Genomic DNA, 17684 nt, shown 5'->3' with positions numbered 1-17684 from the left:
CAACTTCTGATCCTAATCAAATGAAGGTTTGGATCTTTGGTGCAATAGAAATTGCAGACTTTAACTCAAAACTGAGCAAGTGCTATAGTCTGTTTCATTGAGGTGTTTTGCACAACAGTGATAAGCATATGGTTTTCTTTAAGGTAGAAATGGCATCTCTTCCACACTTGCCCTTTACAGCTATTCTTTATTTTTCATTTTTATTTTACTCTTCACTTTTAGTCAGCTTTTCAGAGCCAACAGAGCAAAAGTTTCAATATTAGTGGAGGTCAAAAAATCATCACAATCAAACGATTCAGAGCAGGGAAACAACAGACTCTCTCTGGCACAGGATTTCTGGGTTGCAAAGCTTGTTTCTGGGCTGAAACGTAGCATCCTCAAATGTAACTCTGTTTATTGGCAGAACATCTTATAGCTCAGCAGGTGTAACTAGCAGAGTTCTATTTCCTGAAGTAAATTGCAGAGGAGAGTGGATCTCTTAGTGGTTGTGTGCTTTTTGCTGGTGAACGATTGCTCACATCAAACGCCCAGGCTGAAGACCCGTTCCAGCGGTACTGGGCTTGAGCCTCTCCTTCCTGAAGTGGTTCGTGTGTTCTAATTAGTATCTTGCAGGGTGAAATAGTCAAGTCTCCTTCTCTGTGTGTACGTTAGTTATTCCAAAAGGAAAGATATTATTTCTGAAGAAGTTCGTTAGAAGAATAATTATTTTACCACATAATTTTCTTTTTTCGTAAAATAAATGAACAATCTTTGTTTTATAACAGAACTGTGTTCTTAAGTGAGTTTTTCTTGTTCATTTTTAGAACAGAAGCTATGTATAAGGACATACAATAGTTTGATTTAGTTGCAGTCCATTTTTGAAATTATTTTAGAACAGCAAGTTCACAGCAATTAATTCTTTGCTCTAGAACTCCAATTTTAGAAAAATTAAAAAAAAAAAAAGAATGGAGCATTTTTTTGGGGGTATGTCCACAAACAGTGTAAGTACTCAAATTAATTTTTAGCATGAGAATATAAGCTCTGAGAATTGAGACAAATAGGCCTGTGCTGAAATCCTGTGTCCTGTCCAGACTGATTATGCTGTTGAATTATGTTGTACAAAACCAGCTGAGAGTGTCTATGAAAAAGCAGCTGAGGTATAGACATATCATGAGTCTAACTTAATAGTTGTCGTTGATTTTTGTTCAGTTTTCTTTTTGTTTAAAGTTATCAAATTAAAATAGAAAAAAGAAACCCCGAAACTGTTCATAGTACGAAGTACGGAGTGCTGCATCTAAAATTATAATGGATAATTTCTCCAGAGAACCCCGAAACACAAACCAGCTGGAATTCCAGTCTCCATCTGTGTGTCTGAGGCCTTGAGGACTGATGGACAGAACGCCGTTCATCACTGTTGTTGGTCGCAGGAGCGTATTGTGAGTGGGGCAGGCTTTCGAGTCGCTGTCTGGCATAGCTGGTGAACAGCAGTCGTTCCCTCTGCTGATGCTGCCAAGTCACCTGGAGAGATTTTTGGTTTACAGTCATGTTGTCCCAGTGATGCAGAGGTGGCTTGGCTGTGGCTTGCAGGGGCTGTAAAGCATCTCTTCAGACACCTTATCCCGTGGCTCATCCCGGTCATGAGTGATAGGACACCAGCTGCTTATCCAGCCCAACATACAACAGTACTGTGAACTGGAGTTCCAACAAGAGAGAAGATCAATGTCTTAGCTTCTGAAGTGCAAAGGCCAGAGTTTCTCCTGCTTGCTTGGAGATTTTCTTTATCTCCTAGGCTTCTGTTTAATGATATCATCACTCCTTATTCCAGTTCTTTCCAGGTCCTCTATGAACTTTCATTTCCTTTTGTTTAATAAAAAGCTCTAAATCCTAAATATGATTTTATCACCTCTTTTGGTCATTCCTTGGATTGTTACATCTAATAGCAGCAATTTTTCACCTCGCTGCTTCTTTGGGTAACTGAGTTCGGTTTAAAATTATCTGTGTTCAGCCTGGCTTTATTTCTGATCTCAGCTTCAGTCCTGTAATCTTGAACAGAAATTGGCGACTCTACTAGCTACCTTAGCTTTGATATATGAAAGGGTTATCTCTTTTTCCTGGAGGAAGGGTGTTTATTTTCCGATATTCCATCCGTCAGATTTGAGACACGGGAACTTGTGTGCCGTCTTTTTCACTTGACTAGAATTGCCTGATCTGCTGATTTTTGTCTCTTGCTCCATCTGTTTTGTGGCCTGTGCCCAAATATTTAATAGATATTTAAAAGAAAATTAAGGCATGCCCTCCTACTTTTTCCACAAATATTCAGTCTAGAATTTAGCCATCTTGGTATCAGTCTTCAGCATTCCAGCGCGTCAGTGTTTTGCTGTGGGGCAGAAGACCACAGCCCTGAAGGTTTCTGGAATCAGTCAGTCCTTCTCTTCTGCCTTCTGTTCCGATCAGCTGGTTTGCATTCGAAACTTATCCAGACCCAGTTAATTATTTGTCATCCAGCTTTTTTTTTTTTTTAACTACTTAAGGAACTTGTGGTTTATCTTAATCAGCCTGGACTTGGGTCAGAAAAATTAAACCGATGTGAGTGTGTTCATATGTGGCACAGCTGCCTCTTCCAGCTCTGCGTAAGTGCACATTTTTTTTAATGAAAATTGTATAGTTTCCATTACCTTACACCTGAAGAAAGTGTTTTCTGGTAACTTATCGCTTCATTAGACAGTTACTAAAAATCCTGTGTGTATTTTAAACGATTCTTAGCTAACATTGATGTAGTTTGGTTGGCTGTTTAATGAGTTTTAAACTCATTAATCAGAATAACAATGCTTCTTGGTTCCTGTTTTCAACAATGCAGGCTTCATCTGTGTACCCATAATTTTGAAATATTTGTCTTAGGGTTTTATAATGGGAAAGAATTGCAAGCATATGTCTGTCTCCATCTGCTAAGACTGCCCAGATAAATGTCTAAAGAGCACTGAATGGGCCCATGTGTACAGATGGAATTCCTGGGTGTGTAAGTGACCAAAATAGAAGTGTAGGGTTATTAGACAGCTTTGTTTCTACCGCATAATGTACTTCCAGCCCTGTTGGAGGTTTTGAAGGTAAGGCTCATCAATTTTATGTGCTTTCAATTTAGAGGCCCCTGAGGTTCAAGCAAGAGCTGTTGGGAGCATTAATTTTGGAGAGAATTGTCAGATATCACGCGTTTCAGTGAGCGATGTTTGCAGCCGTAGACATACCTGCACTTTAGTCAGAACTTCGATAGTTATGCTCTTAGATTCCTGCGTGTATAACGCGAACTTATTGTCCAGATAAAAAAAGTAAATTATGTCTGCAGAATCTGGTATGGCGCAGGATTGCTCTTACAGAAGTATGTCACTGTGTAGGAATGTAGAAATCTGCACTTCTTGTTTAGGATAAACTCACCATGATGTGAAACCTGAGTATCCATGCTCCCTGCCTGAAGTTGTTGCTTATCTTACTCTCCAGCCAAGGAATCCCAGTCACAGACCAGGACCCTGTTGTGCAAGGTGGTGTGCGCACACACAGCCATACCCCTGCATCAGTCCCACCGTTGCGGATTTTAAATTCCAGCATTGAACACACGGTCAGAGATAACGGCTGGGAGTGGAGAGAAACAGAGACAACATTGCTCAGAATGGGTAGCGATATCTGTATTCTGGTTTGTCAGGTTTTTGGAGCTCTTCTGGGAAAGCAGTGAAAGTTTGTTTTCCATGGATGATGGGAAGATAAAGCTGGTGGGCACCTCTCCCTAGAATTTTTCTCTAAACAATGTAAGGAGAGGTCCATGAATAATTCACGTTTCCCGGTTGTTAGTGTTCACTGAAAACAAGTATCCATGGTAATACAGTTAAGCTTACAGTTAACCTTGTAGAGAGCCAGTCATTGTTACCGTTGTCTCATACCTTTAGGGCCAGGAGGAGGATTCCCTTTTACAGTCTCTCTCACAAAGGTTTTGTATGTTCAGAAATAGGATGATAGTATTGCTTTCGATGTACCAGCACGCGTGTGGAGTGGCTGACTGTCAGCAGCGGTCCTGCATATTGTTTGATGTGGGCAATAGTGTGGATGATGAAGCTGGGGACTGGAAGTAAGGAAAAAGACACCCCACCCCCCCAAAAAAAAATTGGTTGAATAACAATGAAATAACGAGAGAGTGGAAAATTAGATGATGTCTGTTCCAGCTGGAGTTTGTCTCCATATGTAAAAAGCCAGTTGGTGTGCGAACACCTTGAATGATGCTGATGCTGCAGCAATGTGCAAAGTCCTTGAGTTGAGAGGAGTCTGTTAAAAAAACCAACCAAAAAAGTCAAAAATAATAAAAAAAGGTAGCAAGAATTTCTACTTGCCCCAACGGTTCTGCTGTGTTCAGAGCACTTTTTGTCTCTGGAGTAGGACATATGATTTATTTTAGCATATCTTTGAAAAGTAAGAGTTTGCTACATGCTTTTCTTTTTTAAAGGAAGAAAGAAGCAAAAAGGATAAATAATGTAGGACAGAAAAATACTATCACCACTTTTTAAGAATACATTTGTCTCCCCACCTTTACCAGTGGTAAAAGGCTTGTAAGTTCAAAGACACCTTTATCTTCCTTTGTAGTGGGTTGTTTTGGGATTAGGCGGTTCTGTGGTTGAAGTGGAACACCAGCACCCCAACCCCTGGGTCTGCTGTAGCTCGTCGCTTTCATCCTTAACCCTGCAAGTCCATTTCACTTGTTTTCCGAATGACTACGTGAGTGTCTGCATCAAAGCCAAAACTGTGTATGAAAGCACTACGTGTCACCTCAACCAAATGAGGTAAGGTAGGAAGTCAAACTCCCTGTCTAGTCTGACAGATAATACCAGCTTCCAAGACTAAAACCTGTCATTCCTGTTTTCCCACTGAGAAGAATCATTGTCCAATTATCAGCTATATTGTTTTTCTCATCTTTTTAATTTAAAGCTCTACCAGGCATCATTAGTGGGGGCGGAAAATGACAAAATGGAGCCGGGTACATCACACTAATGCTGCAGAAATGACACCCTTGTTTATTCTCATCTTTTGTAGATCATTGGGTAGCATTATTCTGGAAAATCCTGCTCTCTAGGCACATAGCAGATATCGATGCCTGTCCTGCCTGCCTTTCTGGCTCCCTGACAGCTGAGCTCTGAGGGGACAGTGACACTTTACAGCTGGAGCACAGGCCAGCCAAATGCACAAGCTGTGTGTAATATACACAAAATATGGAAGTAATGAGTTCCTGAGACATTAATAAGAGGAATCAGCCATGTGCAGTTTTACAGTAGAAATAGGGTGAAATGATTTCTCAGGCTGGCTACTGAGATGTTTCAATACCCAGGTATATTGCTGGGCTCTTTATAGTATTTTGCTTTCAAAATAAGTTGCTGAGTGAAGGGGCGATGATGCACTAGAAACTACTGGGTGGTTCCGTACGCAGTTGTATTGTCCTAGAAATGCGATGGATACTTGGATGGGCTGTGATTCATCTGTTTTCAGAACATTTTGACTCCAGTTAGCTTTCTTCAGTGTTTTGAAGAATAAGAATTTCTTACCTAAGTATGGCAAGAGTTAACCCAAAATGTATTTGGCCCCAAAACTGGGAACAATGAAATGAAGAGTGGAATTGGATGGCAAAGTTTAACTTGTCAGACAAATGGTGCTGCATTCTTTCAGTAACATGGTGTAACTCTCTTTTGTTTCTAACGACTGTTTTAAGTAGGATTGTTTGATAGAACTAGACACTTCTTTCTTTCATCTTTGTGATGTTCAGTATGATGAGGGGAAGGTGATTCTTGGGATTCAAATTTCACTTCTGTGGTATCAATTCTTAAGTTAATTGGAATTTCATTTTTATATTCTAAAGAAACCTCACATTGCAGCGGGTAGTTTGTCCCTTAACAGCAAATTAGTTTGTCTTACCTAGGTATTCAGTGCCCCTGAAAGAAATTAAATCTTTCTTAATGTGAATCAGCTTTCCTAACAAGTCATGCATATCACTAGGCAAAATAAGATGAATAAACCCACTTTATCCTGTGAAAATATTGGTCCTGTTAGAGTTGTGAAGTTTTTCAAGCAAAAGACATACTGTAGAAGACGCTTTGTTCGTAGTAGCTGAACAAGGCTTAAAGTTTCACAGGTCCTACAAGCACTGTCGCTCAAAACCTACCTGGCGAGTGCTCTGATGTCAGGATCTGGTAACCTCACATTCACTTGATCAGGTGTAAGTTGTGTGGAGGCAATGAACAAGCCTAATAAATGAAATGGCTGTGGACCTCATCTACTGAGTTTCCACATCCTTCACAGCCAAAATTTGTGTCCTTTTACAGCCAGGACTCGCAAGTGTGTCTTAGGATCCCTAATTTGTAGCTGAGGACTCCTATTAATAATTTCTAGCCGGTTTCAGCTTTTTAAGTCACCTGGAGAGTTTCTCATCTTGGTTATGCCTGGAGTGTGCTGGCAAGTTTGTAAATTGTCTCTTCTTTCCTTACTTGGGGATGTCATCTATGGTGGCAAGCGCTCTCCCTCTCTGCTGTGTTACCATCCAGGCAGGGCCTGGATCTAAAGTGCACAGCAGCAGAAAGATTTCAGAGTGAGGTGCCAGAACTGTACCCCACTGCCTGCTTTAGGTGACTCTGGCATTTGTTGTACCCAGTCTGGCCACAGGTCGAGTACCTACGTATCAATTTAGAGTTTAGACAAATACAGTGCAGTTCATTTCACTCGCATCTCATTTTAATGAGAATTTGCCTCTAGTGTTTCATTAAAGAGGAAGGAAAACCTGCCTTTCATGTGGTTTCCTAGCTAATTGCTGGTTATAGAAGAATTACATAATGTGATCACAAAACATGCCTCTAATAGTGGTCTTTTTCACAGTGATGGACTTTGATATGAAAAAGGGCTTTCAGTCTTTGGTAGATGATGTACAAATTTAGATGCTGTGCATTTAACACTGCATATATGGCTTAGCCTACTTCAAAAAAACCCAATTAAGTTCTGCATTCCTAACTTACAAATACTTTGCTTTCTGTCCTTCTGTTCAGGAACCCTGGGATGCACAACACATTCCAGCACTGTTCTCTGCATTCTGTGGTCTGCTAGTTGCACTTTCTTATCACCTCAGCAGACAAAGCAGTGATCCATCTGTACTGATGTAAGTTGCCTGCAAGCGTTATTTATTGATTATTCTGTACAGCACACAACCAGAGCGGTGCCTGGCGTTCAGAACCGCAGGGATTGTCTCTCGAAAGTACTGTGGTGAGGTGGAAATTCCTCGCCGTGTCTGCCTGGTTAGTCTCGGCTCTGTAAATAAATGAAGTGCTGCCGTCAGAGTGCTGGTAAGGCCGGTGCTCTTTAAACAGCACTACCCCAATTCTCTGAAGCAGATTTCGCCCTCCAGGAAATCGTGTGCTTGCCGTGTTGGAGCAAAACATTTTAGCTGAGGGGGGGGGTCTCGGGCTACTGCAGTTGCAGAGTGTGCATTGAGTAGCACTGTGGCAAGGAGAAAGGATATTTGCTGTGCTGGGAAGATGGCTCAATTCCAGCTCTTGCTGAGGGTTACTGTCAGTAGGCTACACCTCTCTGTTTGAGGTTAACGCCTTCCTTTTCTGCTCTGACACGGTCTGCTAGAGGTAGCTGAGGAAATGTATTAACAGCTGACATTGAGAACAGGGGAGATCCAGGGCAGAAGTCCCAACGTTGTGGTCTGCAGGTTGAGGTGACGTGAAAGAGGCTCATAGATCCTTAGCTCAGGGGTGACAAATATGTTTTCCTGTGGCTGTCATGGGGGCTGTGGTGGTCCACAAGCAGCTGGGCATCTGCATATATAGTTGTGGGATTGAGCAAGCAAGTGGGTTTTGTGCAGCTGCTATCACCATGCCATCTGGGATTCTGCTTGACAGTCTGATCCTAGAACAGTGCAGAGGGCCTGTGAGGAGACCCACAGGTTCTCTCCTTTGATTCATGACGTGTGTTGTGTGTGTCTTCAGGCAAGGCTCTTCAGCATGTGAAGGTTGTAGTAGGTGTATGGTAAGTCAGGGTGGTTGGACACACAATTCTGTAATGCAGGAGGGAGAAGGAGCAAGTGGAGGGCTCTGTAGGCCATTCAAGATTATAACTGAGGAGAGAAACTTGGGAAAAGGAGAATTCCAGTGAGGAAGGAAAGGGTATAGGGCACTAGTAGAAAATTGACATCCCAGTAAATCTTACTGAAGAGTTGAGAAATTCCTTCTTTACCATCCAGAAGATTCAGGGAATCCGATACTTAGACATTACTAGGTTCTTCTGTGGCAAAGCAACAAGAGCTGCTTGTATCTATTGCCATTAACTTTATCCAAAGCCTACTGTGTCTGGCACTGATGTCAATTAGACCTGGATCAAGCTTTGTGTTAGGTGGCGTGTAGTTCATTGACTGTTGCAGTATGGAACTGGGCTATGGGAGGAAGTGAAGCTGTGTTCTGTATTAGGGAGATTTGTTTAGTCTTGGAGTAAAATATACACAGTAAATTGCGAATCAGCATGGAAGTGTGAGCTCTTTCAGTTTTGAAGCAATTTAAATGTATTCTTCTCTCCCACTCCCCAGGAAGGACACACTAGTTCGTTAACTTCTTTAATAAAACAGAAGCTTTTCTTTCCTTAAGAATTTTGTTAGAAGGAAGTAATCTTAAACCATTAAATTAATTTTAACTTTTAAATCTAGCTACTGATTTCGTAACATTCTTAATCAAATCTTCAGCAGCTGAAATGATTGTTAAATATCTTAATCTTAAGAATATGTGTACAATAACATCAAATGTTTATTGTGCCATCATGATAAATTTGTATAATCTTTAAAAAAAGAGGTTTAAGGTTTGTTTTAAACAGCTCTGAACTTAATTAAAAGAAGTTAAGGAGACTGGAAACAGTGTTGAAGGGATAGCCTATGGCATAAACTTCAAGATGGAGGAGGAGGTAGCAGACAAATCTTGAACTGAGAATTAGTATACAACTTATACAGAAGTAGCCTCTTTGGCCTTGTTAATGTGGGTCTAAACAGCTCCCATATTGATGTTAGCTTAGCTGAAACATTAATAAAGGGCCTGAATGAACAGTGCCCTCTCTGCTAGTCCCCTAAATGACTGAGTCGCATTGATCGGACTGCTGAGACTCCGTAACATTTTGACAAGTAAGTTCGACCCTGATCACAGGTAGAGCTGGTTTGTGTCAGTCTCCAGCTATACAGAGATAAGACAGCTACTGCATACGTGAAGAAGGAAATCTGAGGCTGTTCCTCCTCCCCTGCCTCCCAGGAATATTCATATCTGTTAGACATGTTCAGAAGCAGCCTAACAAGGTGTTTTGTGTTTTTTTTTTTAAACAGGTCCCTTGTTCAATGCAAATATGTCCCTCACTTTCTGCGTCAACAATTTGAAGATTCATCAGCAGATCCGCTCCCAGAAAAGATGAGAGAATCAGTGGTAAGACCTTTTCTTTCATTATTTTCTGTTCAAAGCTTTCTCCCATCCTTTTTCCCCCCTGAGGAACATTTTGAATATTCTTATTTAGTAACTTCAAATATTAAATTATGAAAAGCACAGAAAATGGGAGTATATATATCCTGTTCCTTTAAATCCGCAGATGGAAGCTGAGGGAATTTCTTCTAGAGCTTCTTTCCAGTGAGGCCAGAAGGGAGAAGGGGGATATTGCAATTCTCCTTTCTGCAGGATTCCTTTGAAGAACTCTGTAACATTGATTCCTTGATATAGTTGATGGGAAACGCGCTCTTAGAGCTTAGGGAATGGGGCATCTTATCCTGGTACTCGGCTAGTGTAGGTTCTGTGCATGGAGTTAAGTTACAGCCTGGCAACCTGGTGTGTACAGAGTAGGCTGGATTGTTCAGCGAGCGTTCAAAAAGGTGAGCAGTCCTGCCAAGCTCCCTGTCTACATTGGAGGGGGACAGGATTTGGCCTAGAGAACTAAGTGTGTTTAAAACAGCCCTTATTCATTCTGTTTCTAGGGCTAGAAGTTGACCTGGTTTTCAGAAATGCTTTTTTCTGTGCCAGGAAGTTCTCTTGACTGTATGTCCTCCACCCCAGCTGAGCCAGGTGGAGCACAGACCAGACTTGGCACCTAGAGACGGAAGAAGCGTGTGAAACTTGACAAGTATGAGAGAGGGAGGTACACGCCTGGTGCCAAGTGTTGCCATCTCATCCTCTCTTCTTTGCTTGGCAGGCTGTTTGTTTCCTACTGTCTGGCACGTAGCTCCAAGTTTGTGTCAGCTTATTTCCCACTTCAGCTTAAACATCCAAAGTGACCCATCTTCCTTTTTGTGTCTTCTGATATAAAAAAAAGCTTGCTAACTGTTACCCAGGGGAGGCTGACTCTTACAGAGAGTTTATGTGGGAAAATAGTCATGTTGCCAGAAGTATTAAGGGGTGTTTGACATTTCTTGGGGTCATGGACTGTCCTGCTTCCCAGCTGTCAGACAGCCCTTCCTCCTCACCGCGCCCCTAACGCCTGCATCTAAGCATTTGCACTCTAGGCAATTATTCCGAAATTCCTGAACGCTTGCAGAAGCAAGGAGTGTTTAGAGTGCCTGGAAGACAGACTGCCTTTTTTAGACCTTTAGACATGACCTGAGAGTCCATAGTGCCTACTGGTACAGGCTGCTAGTGCGGTAGCTGGCCTGGCCTCCAGACGTCCCTTCAAAGGGACGCATCGCTCCTGGATGTCTTGAATCATTTGTTGGGCCTTTTCTAAGGTGCTACACAGCCTACATTTGGCACAGGAGTAGATCCCACGCTGCCAGTGTTTTCTACTTTTCTTTGCTAAGCTGCTGCTTAGATTGTTATTTTCTACCATGTATAATGTTATTTTAAACTGATTGCTCTAGTAAGGCCCACATATTATTGATATGTCTGTTTCTTGTTGCTTGTATTAAACTACAGTTTCTTGCAAACTAAACTGTTTGCGGCAGGGTCACACTGCAATATGAGTGTCCAGCTACTAACAGAGTAAAAAATAAAGTATTCATGTTAAAGTTTTGCTATATTCTGTGGTATCTCTGGTGTGTAGGCTGTTGCTGTAGTTCATTATCAGCCCGTTCTTGTACATGGGCACTGTATGACAGATGTAACGGAAAGCTGCTTGTTGCCCCCCGTACTTGTATCCCACTTGTATCTTTTGTGGATAGTGTCCTTGCTGGAGCAGTGCAGAGCCTGGTCTCATCCATTCTGCAGACGGAGCCTTGCCAGGGGACCGAAGCAGTTACTGCGGCTGTCCACTGAACTGCTTTCATTTCACAGTGCAGAGGGAAACCTTGAGCAAGTCTTCAGTATATTGAAAAGAAAAAAAAAACCAAAAGAATAAATTCGCATCTAAGATCGTGGCTGTGTTTTCAAAGTGGAGTCATGCTGCAGACTCTTGACCTATTTTTGTGTCAGTATTGTGGACAGGGATCTGATGCCTTATACTAACACGGTTACCATGGGGTTCGACAGAACTTGGGCCCTTGAGCGAGCTGGGCAGAGGGTGCAGAAGCGCAGGCAGGGCTGCGGTGGGACTGGCCCGACATAGGACTTCAGTTCTGCTCTTCACCCCGTCTCGTTCCTGTCATGTTTTGACAGTGGGTTTTTTTGCATTTAATGAAGTGGGATTCCTGGCACCTTTTGCTTTCCAGGACGTACCTGGTTTGGGGGTTTGGCACTTTTCTGCTGTGTACCTTTGATTCTCTGTGCTGCTGCTGCTTTTAGGCACAGGCTGTTTTCCTTCAGTGTTGCTGGAGCTTGCTCCTTCTTTGCCCTCATTTTTTTTCTCTGTCCGGGCTTACCTCAGGCTGGATAAAAACTGTGTGTATAAAAACAAATGTGTTTGCTTACAATGTCAATTAGCAGTGCTAATTCTACCACACTGGGAGATCCCTTGAAGAAGGAGAAGGCAATTTCTGATTAATGCAGGCGCTTTGTCTAACCCCTGTGTTGTCTGGTACCTCTGTCTCAATTAAACACTAACCAGTTTGCCAGGAGACTCCCACTGCTGTTTCACAGTGCAGTGCTAGTAGAGCGAGTAGGGAAGAATTGAGGCAGGAGAAAATGCATGCTCCATAAGTTTGAGGAGCCCAATCAAGCCGCAGTCTCTGCTGACGTGCTTCAGCAACAGCACTCGTCTTTGGGATGTGGGGCTCAGCTGACTCTTAAAAGCCAATTTTAAATAGCTTCCGGAACTTCTGCAAAGGGAGCTTCAAACAGTGCAGAAACCAGCTGAAACAATATGTCAGTATTTGAAGGAGATTTCATGGTGGTAGTTCATTTTTTTTCCTCTTTGAGTGCTCCTCTGCAATGAGATTATTCCAAACCACCCATCAGTGGCAAGAGATGGCAGGATGCAATGCAACAGCCAGCCTTGCCCTGGTCTACATGCAAACATACGGTCTACATAGCATGCCAGTTTTTAATCAGAAATCCTGAGGCATACAGAACCAACTCACTTCCTCAAGGAGCTGAGAGCAAACAAGGTTAATACTGAAAATTAATGTGTTGTGTTCTGTAGTGGCTTTGCATTGATGTTAGGAATAATAAATACAGCATCTCTAATGTTCAGTTACATGACCTTTACTGTTTTCCTTTGCTTGAATAACTGTGTAAGAATTGCCAGCTTTGGAAGCCTGAATTATAAAGCAGCTGTGATGAATAATTGACCATTCAACTTTGAGAATGGAGCTTCCTACCATTATAATTAATTTCTGTAGGCATCCACATGGCTGATTACTAGATTAACCAGTGGCCTGAGGGTGCTAATGTGTTACATTCAAACTCAGCCTCCTTCCTGGCCTTCAATACAAACATTTAGATAGCTAGTAAAAGGATTTGTACAAAGCTCCAAAAGAATAATTTAAAATAATAATAAAAAAGTGCCACTAGAGTATATTCTGCTTGTAAAATCTCCGAGGCATCAAATGTAGCAATGTTGGCTTGGGGTTTCTTTTTTTCCTTGGGTGTAAAATGGAGAAAAAAGAACGCCTGCTTTCAGCCCAAACCATAACAGTGATTATCTCTCACTGCAGAGATTTTAGCTGTGATCAGAACTTCACTTTTCCACATTGGACCAATTGCAGTGAAGGACTCGAGCATCACATCACAGGGCTATTCAATATTCAGTTCATAAGTGCCTGGCCTTGGGAATGGAATCCAAAATCCTGCTTTAGACAGCTGGGTCTAAAGGCAGGACGAGAGGACAGAGTTGGCCCAAGGTAGGCACGTGCTTTGCAGTAGCCAGCTGCCTTCAGCAGGAAGGGTGGAAGCCGCAGAGCCACTGGCAGCAGGCTGGGTGGATGCCCAGGGCTTCTCCTGGAAGGTAGCTCTGAATCCGCGCCAGCCAGAGAGAGAACTGCCCGGGGTCAGCTCATTCCTGGGAGGCCCTGACTGCTGTGCCATGACATGAAACAAAAATGACTCCTGCCTCGCTTTGTTTTAGAAAGAAAAGGAACTCAAAATTTTGTGAGAAGTTTGAATGTGTCTGCCACATCAAGAAGGAGCTCCTGTGGGGACCGTTGTGCAAGTCAGCAGCTGAGGAGTACATTTACATCTTGAAGCTGTTCTGTGCAAGGGCAAAAGGGCAAGCCTGGGTGTCTGTGAAACCGTAGACACTTTACATGTTGCCGGAGTTGGAATGCAATTGTCAAATTCAGGTTCAAATACCTGGATAGTAAGCATTGCTTTGAAAGCACAAGCCTTGTCCTGTATGGGATTGTTAATATGTGTCACATGCACTGAGAGCACCCCAAAGGCCGCACCTCGAGTGCTGTGTTCAGTTCTGGGCCACTCGCTACAAGAAGAACATGGAGGGGCTGGAGCGTGTCCAGAGAAGGGCAGCGAGGCTGGGGAGGGGTCTGGAGAACAAGTCTGCTGAGGAGGGGCTGAGGGAGCTGGGGCTGTTCAGTCTGGAGAAGAGGAGGCTGAGGGGAGACCTTATCACTCTCTACAGCTCCCTGAAAGGAGGTTGTGGTGAGGTGGGGGGTTGGTCTCTTCTCCCAAGTAACTAGCAATAGGAAGAGAGGCAATGGTCTCAGGTTGCATCAGGGGAGGTTTAGGTTGGATATTAGGAAAAATGTCTTTACTGCAAGAGTGGCCAGGCATTGGACCAGGCTGCCCAGGGCAGTGGTGGAGTCCCCATCCCTGGAGGGGTTCAAAAAACGTGTGGATGTGGCACTTCGGGACATGGTTTAGCAGGCATGGTGGTGTTGGGTTGACAGTTGGACTTGATGATCTTAGAGGTCTTTTCCAACCTTAGTGATTCCATGATTCTGTGAAAACACACATTTACAAACTTGGATGGGAAAGGTAGGAAACACCAGTCCTGCACAAGGTGATCTGTGTAATACAGTTTGTCCACTTTGGAGACCTCACCTGTGTACAGGAAGGAAAGTTAGGATCCCTCTCCCCCCTGTCAAATGTCTGTTATTATCACCTCTTCTGATTTTACAGCTAAATTCTTTATATTTTATGTTTTTCTTAAAATGGCAGCTTCTTCAGTCACCTGATTATGAGAGAAATAACTCATTTCAATAGTGTTCCCTGCTGGTTGTGCAGAAGAACTTGCAAATATGATTGGAGTGTGTTTGTTGTGCTTATAAGCTTGTTTTAGATTATCGAGTAGTTGGATTCAGCTGCGCAGAAAATGATACTTGATTAAGACTTTTCATAATATATATTCACAGAAGGGCTGAAATCATGCCATATAAATCTGGCACTACTAAACTTTCTCGGATGCTGAATTTTACAAGCTAAATATTGCTGCTTTACATAGATTTTGTATGCAGTATCTTTAAAAAAATTTGGAAAATTTGAAAAAAAATTATTTCTGTGACGTGCATTGGTAATAATTCTTTTATCCGTCTTTACCAGGGTTTTGACCATGAATTTTCAGTATGGTCCACTGGGTATTCAACTAAAACTACTTGAGTTAGAGATTGATACATGACTTGCTGGTGAGAGAAGGTCCGAACCGAGCGGAGGGGACCTGTGGGGACAGGCAGGGGTCAGAGGTTTGTTCAGGGAAGAGAAGGCCTTTTCTATATGGTCCTTCATGTTGTGGTCCTCCTGTTGTGTATGATGGCCAAGGAGCAAGGCCAGCAGGGCTATGTTTTGAAAAGATGGTCAGGAAGAATTAGGAAGACCTGACTCTGCCCTTACACCTTCCCAGCCGTAGTCCCTGTGGAGCCCAGGGCGATCTGGAGAGGGCCCATCTCTCGGAGGGGAGGGAGGGCTGTTCTTCTGGAGGTGCGTGCTCCTGAGCAGCCTGGGAAAGGGAAGGACGGTGGTGATCGCTGGAGAATTCAGCTAAACTGGGTTGGAGTTTCCCGGGACAAAGCAAAAGTACTTTATGAGCCTGGAGGCTTTTTAGTCCTGCTGAATTTCAAAGGCCTGCTGCGGTAAGGGGAAGTGCTGATGCTCGTGACCTTTTACTGAGAAGCATCTTTCATAACAGGGAGTGATAGGCAGCCTAAATATAGTGGTTGCTACCAGCTTCCCCTGTAATTCACAGCCCTTCTGTTCGCTTGTTCTGCTTGCTTTCTTTTTACCTCCCTTATTCGTAGGTTTGCTATCCCGTTGTTATTTTAGTTTTCTTCCTTTTTGTCTGATGAGATACGTGAAGGCTACCTAGATTGCAGCGCCAGGAAACTGGACGAGCTTCTGACAAAAGCCTTGCACTTCACATGAAGTTTCTGGATGTCTTTGAATAAAAGCAGAAGTCAGTTTCTAAACTGAGAGCTACAAATAGCTACTCATTTGATAATTTAGCGGTAGGATTGAGTGCTGAACTTAAATGCCCCTCTTATATATCTAGGGCAAGGTTTTCATTTACTCACAAAAATGTTTGGGTGACCTCTGAAGTACAATTCCGAAGATCTCTCAGCTTGCAAGCTATCTTGTTTATTTGTTTACTGAGGATGACATTTTAATCACAAGAAAAACGGGCTGGCAAGGCAGTGATATTTTCCAATCTTTAGAAGCAAAATTACTCCCGCCCTAGTTATAGATCTTTACATAGAGGCGGACATGTCCTTTCGTTATCATTCAGGGACACTAGAAAAAGGCCTAGTCTGAAATCCATAAAATCTTGTCAAAATTTGGCTTCTGATACAGACAATCAGAGAATGGGACGTGTCACTTGAGAACATTATAAATGTATTAACTTTGTGTCTCTGAAAACATTACAGAAAAGCGTGAGTCATTTCAGTAATGCAAGAGAAAGCGAATCTGAAGAAATCTTAATGCTCCCAAATAGGAAACGGAACCAGAATTTTGATTCCCCAAAATAAAATGTCATAATGTAAGAGTTATATTCCTTAAGCAGAATCAGACTCGTTATGAAAATGTATTGCTTTCATTTCTCCAACCTTAAAACTACGTTATTTAAAAATATAATTTAAAATTAGGCATGATGAATTTTAATGTGATTACTGTGACAAACCTAGAGTGTGAAGAAATAATTTCTCAAAGCAGAGTGCAGAAAATACTTTTGTATCAGGGAGTGCTGATTATCCTTATCACAATGCAGGCTGCGAGTAATTGAGAACACAGTTGTTTACTTTGGTTAAAAAAGTATTGGCTTGCTAATTTTGTATAAAATAATTATATTCACAGAAAGAAATCTTGAAATCGGATCTCATTGTCTGCACAGCGGCTGCTGTTCTGTCATTTGCTGTCAGTGCCAGTACGGTGTTTCTATCATTAAGGGTGTGTATCTATCCTTTTATTTGTTTTTTGGGTTTTTTTTTTTTCCCTAAGGTAAATTTTCTCCTAAGGTTATTATTTCTTTTATACAAAATCACAGGGTGCTTTAACTTTTGTGATTGTGCAAAGAGGAGTTATTGAAAATGTATTCACTGGTCATGGTAACATTTTTTTTAATTTGTAAGGTACTTAGTGTATGGATATTTTTATTAATTTCCGTGTTACTTGTTTGATGTCCCTTTCCTTAAACATCTGCATATCCACAACTCTCTTATGATGTGGAACCCGGGGGACAGTGAATAAGCCTGAGTACTTGCCTTTTTTCCTCCAGTTAGGGAGGAAAAATTTGGTTAGTTGTGTGTGGAAAGTACATATTTCAAAATCCATATCCACCCGTGGAGTCAGAGAGTTTGAACATAGGAATCAAAATTAATTGCACAAAAATGCAATTGTAGCAACTGTTTAAAAAAAAAAGTTTTATATAAAAATGTTGTTTGCAAATTATAACCACATTTTGTTTTTTCTCTTTTGGCCCAGCCATTTCTCAGCATTGTCCTGTTTGCTTTAGCATGGACTGTGGGATTTGTAACACATTACGTACTCCCTCAGCTTCGCAAGCATCACCCCTGGCTGTGGATCTCCCACCCCATACTTAAAAGCAAAGAGCACCAGCAACGGGAAGTGAGAGGTTTGTAGTAAAATTTACTTTTCTAAACTGTGGGTGCAGTGATTTGCAGCTTGTCTTGGTTTAAAAAAAAAAAAAAAAAAAGTCAAGAAGGAACAGAGCAGGGAGAATAAATCATGCTTTACTTTTCCCTCTTTTGAATAGCATGCGTACCCATTTCCATATCCCCCTGCTCAGATCACCACCAAATCTGTGAACCTGTAGAAGTTGTCTCCTGAGACCTCTGCACAGAAGGGCTGAGGCTGGGTGGGTGCCTCTGGAGATTGACTCGTCCAAGGCCCCTTCTC

At 42.2% G+C, this 17684-nt stretch overlaps 1 protein-coding gene across 2 annotated transcripts in view; it reads left to right on the top strand.

Annotated features, from left to right (window-relative positions):
- Positions 1-17684, top strand: part of PCNX2 (pecanex 2) — a 165062-nt gene that overhangs the window by 62691 nt on the left and 84687 nt on the right. For both annotated transcript variants that reach the window (XM_075412236.1, XM_075412234.1), the window contains exons 16-19: positions 7044-7153; positions 9359-9455; positions 16623-16715; positions 17250-17400. In XM_075412236.1, coding sequence (XP_075268351.1) covers positions 7044-7153; positions 9359-9455; positions 16623-16715; positions 17250-17400 — 451 coding nt within the window. The remainder of the gene's footprint in view (positions 1-7043; positions 7154-9358; positions 9456-16622; positions 16716-17249; positions 17401-17684) is intronic.

This window comes from Opisthocomus hoazin, chromosome 2 (assembly GCF_030867145.1).
Source record: "Opisthocomus hoazin isolate bOpiHoa1 chromosome 2, bOpiHoa1.hap1, whole genome shotgun sequence".
Taxonomy (NCBI): Eukaryota; Metazoa; Chordata; class Aves; order Opisthocomiformes; family Opisthocomidae; genus Opisthocomus; species Opisthocomus hoazin.
The sequence above is the reverse complement of the archived record's forward strand: the minus strand, read 5'-3'. Positions and strand labels throughout refer to the sequence as shown.